General features: G+C 36.9%; 1 protein-coding gene across 25 annotated transcripts in view; it reads right to left on the minus strand.

Annotated features, from left to right (window-relative positions):
- The window catches only part of Rims1 (regulating synaptic membrane exocytosis 1), a 473,457-nt gene that overhangs the window by 84,678 nt on the left and 386,119 nt on the right, over nt 1-2,660 (minus strand). For 19 of the 25 annotated variants that reach the window (XM_026785683.1, XM_026785682.1, XM_026785680.1 and 16 more), the window contains one exon: nt 836-1,002. The exons of the other annotated variants lie outside the window; for them this stretch is intronic. In XM_026785683.1, the coding sequence (XP_026641484.1) occupies nt 836-1,002 (167 nt within the window). The remainder of the gene's footprint in view (nt 1-835; nt 1,003-2,660) is intronic. 25 annotated transcript variants of the gene reach the window in all.

Consider the following 2,660-nt stretch of genomic DNA (forward strand, 5'->3'; position numbering starts at 1 on the left):
TTTAATCCCAGCACTCGGGAGGCAGAGGCAGGCGGATCTCTGTGAGTTCGAGACCAGCCTGGTCTACAGAGCGAGTTCCAGGACAGGCTCCAAAGCCACAGAGAAACCCTGTCTCGAAAAACCAAAAAAAAAACAAAAAAACAAAAAAACAAAAAAAATAAAAAACACTTGGTGATGTAACAAACGGTGCACATGTTTTACAACTCAGACAACGAGAATCAGGGATGTACGTTTTGTTCTCGTATCTGCTATGCTCGAAACTTGAAAGCAGACCCATTATTATGACTGAAGTAGGAGTTAAGGAAAAATAAAATCTATAGTCCTTAGGAAAATAAAGAGTTTGTAACTTTTCTATAAAAGTGGTTGGAGATATGTGCATACATACATAGTTACACATGTACACACACATCCATAGTCGCTTATATGCCAGACTTTCACACTGATGATATGGCTGAATATTTATAACACATACTCTCTATAAACCATAAAATGCTTTTTATATGATCTCTTAAAGAAAAAACTTTCAAATGCTGGAATAAAAGATGCACTCCTGATCATATTATATTATGAGGACCCCCTTCAATTGCAACTCTGAGCAACTTCCAAAGTTTTGACTATGGTAATTAAATTAAGTTTACAGGGAACAGTGTCAAATACTCTATTAGCGATATATAGAATGGGTTGTACATGCTTACCCCACCTAGCTGTTATAATGAGATGTTTCCATTACATGGCCTAAACAGTACTCTCCAAAAAATATTCTGGAAGCTAGATGCCTTTCATACCATGGAGATGGATATAGATATGATTAAGATAAAGAGCATTGCCAACTCACCTGATCCTACCCCTGGGGCGCTCAGATTGCTCAGACATAAAGCTTGTGCTGCTGAGGCGTGAGGCACTGCTGGTTCGGGAAATGGCGGACACATCACTGACATCACTATCTGATGACTTGGCGGAGACGTTATCACAGCTTCTGTACTGATCTTTATGTATGTTATACTGAAGATTAAAAACAAGAGAGGATGAGCGCCACCATCGGATCGTGGAACAGAAACAAGTGACCTCAAGGACAATGACTGTCTAAACAAAGCAAGTCAAAGGTTACCTCTATTAAGGGAAGAATGGAAGCTGATGGTCAGGCCAGCATTAATATTGTAAATCTCAATAAAAATCAGACATCTTTTCAAGGATGGGATATGGCTTATGAAAAGTGAACACGCAATTAAAGTGCTTGCACGGAAAATGTCTAATAATCATTTGTCTGTGCTGAAAACCTGAAATTGCGTTACTCATTTCTTAAATTGACGTTTCATCAGATTCTTATCTTGCATATCTTTACTTTTTGGGCTTTATTTCCAATATTCAGAAATCATCAGATAAGACACCCTGCAAAATTACAAAGGAGATAATCCCTTTCTATTTGTCCTATTGGGATGGAATATATGGTGAATATATTATGTTATAACTATAGAAGAGACAAGTTTTTCCAACCATAAATAACCAATATTTAAGTAAGTGTTTTCTTGGTATCAGAATACAGTTTCTGTGTGAATATCTTGGGTCTAAGCTAGCCGGGTGGCCGAGAATCAACAAGCGGCCCCTTCCTCTAACAAAGAACTACATTTGTTTACATTAAATAAAATATGACAATCCCTACTATTTCCCACTAAGCAAGTAAATGTTAGACTGTGAAGAATAAATGGGCAAAATGCTTGTTGGTCTTTAGGACAGTCACCTATCCTCAACTGCTCTGTAGCATGAATCTTGGTGAATTTGAACTATCTTTCTCAAAAATACCATATAAGTGAACTCTAAAACCCGTGAATTTAAGAAGTAATTCAAGTAATTCCACAGATGCTGTTCACATTCATTTTCGGGATCCCTTATGTGAGAGAACTTTCTTCTTGAAGCAATCTCGTTTAAAGTCTTTGCCTCTTATGTGTATGAATTTGTCTAGGAATTTTGTATCCTGAAAAGTATATACATTTTATGGTATATCTACAAAATAAATTTTCTAAAGTTCTATCACAATGGTGTTTACCTCTGAAAGCCAAAGATCTTACTAAGACATAAGGGATATTCACATACTCACATAAAGCCAAATTAGTATTTACTCTCAAATTCATATGACTCATGTATTCCATGCAATGTGGTACTTCAGTTCACCAGCAAACTCTTGTCATACCAGATAGATGATTCTGTCCAATACAACTCATTTTATTCAGAACAATTTCTAATCTACAGATTTATAGGGAAACTTATAATGATGACTAGAACCTGATTTGAACAATAGCAGAGTATTAAACATAATTCCTAAATTAAACTACTGTGACCAAAGATGCATCATCTATTCATTCATTATATCTACAAATATTAAGACAAGAAATAAGTGAGGTCCAATGCCCTGAGACTTGATCTAGGTATCCTCCATTCTCTTCCACTGTTTTGTCAGCCAGAACAAACAGCTAGCAGTATGAAGCATATGGAGAGTAGCATGAAGAGTTGTAAGCAAGTTGTAAACAAGTTGTCTCTATCCCAGCCTACTTCTCTATCCCAGCCTACTTCTTCTCTATCCCAGCCTACTTCTCTATCCCAGCCTACTTCTTCTCTATCCCAGCCTACTCTCTATCCCAGCCTACTTTCTATCCCAGCCTACT

This window comes from Microtus ochrogaster, linkage group LG2 (assembly GCF_000317375.1).
Source record: "Microtus ochrogaster isolate Prairie Vole_2 linkage group LG2, MicOch1.0, whole genome shotgun sequence".
NCBI lineage: Eukaryota > Metazoa > Chordata > Mammalia > Rodentia > Cricetidae > Microtus > Microtus ochrogaster.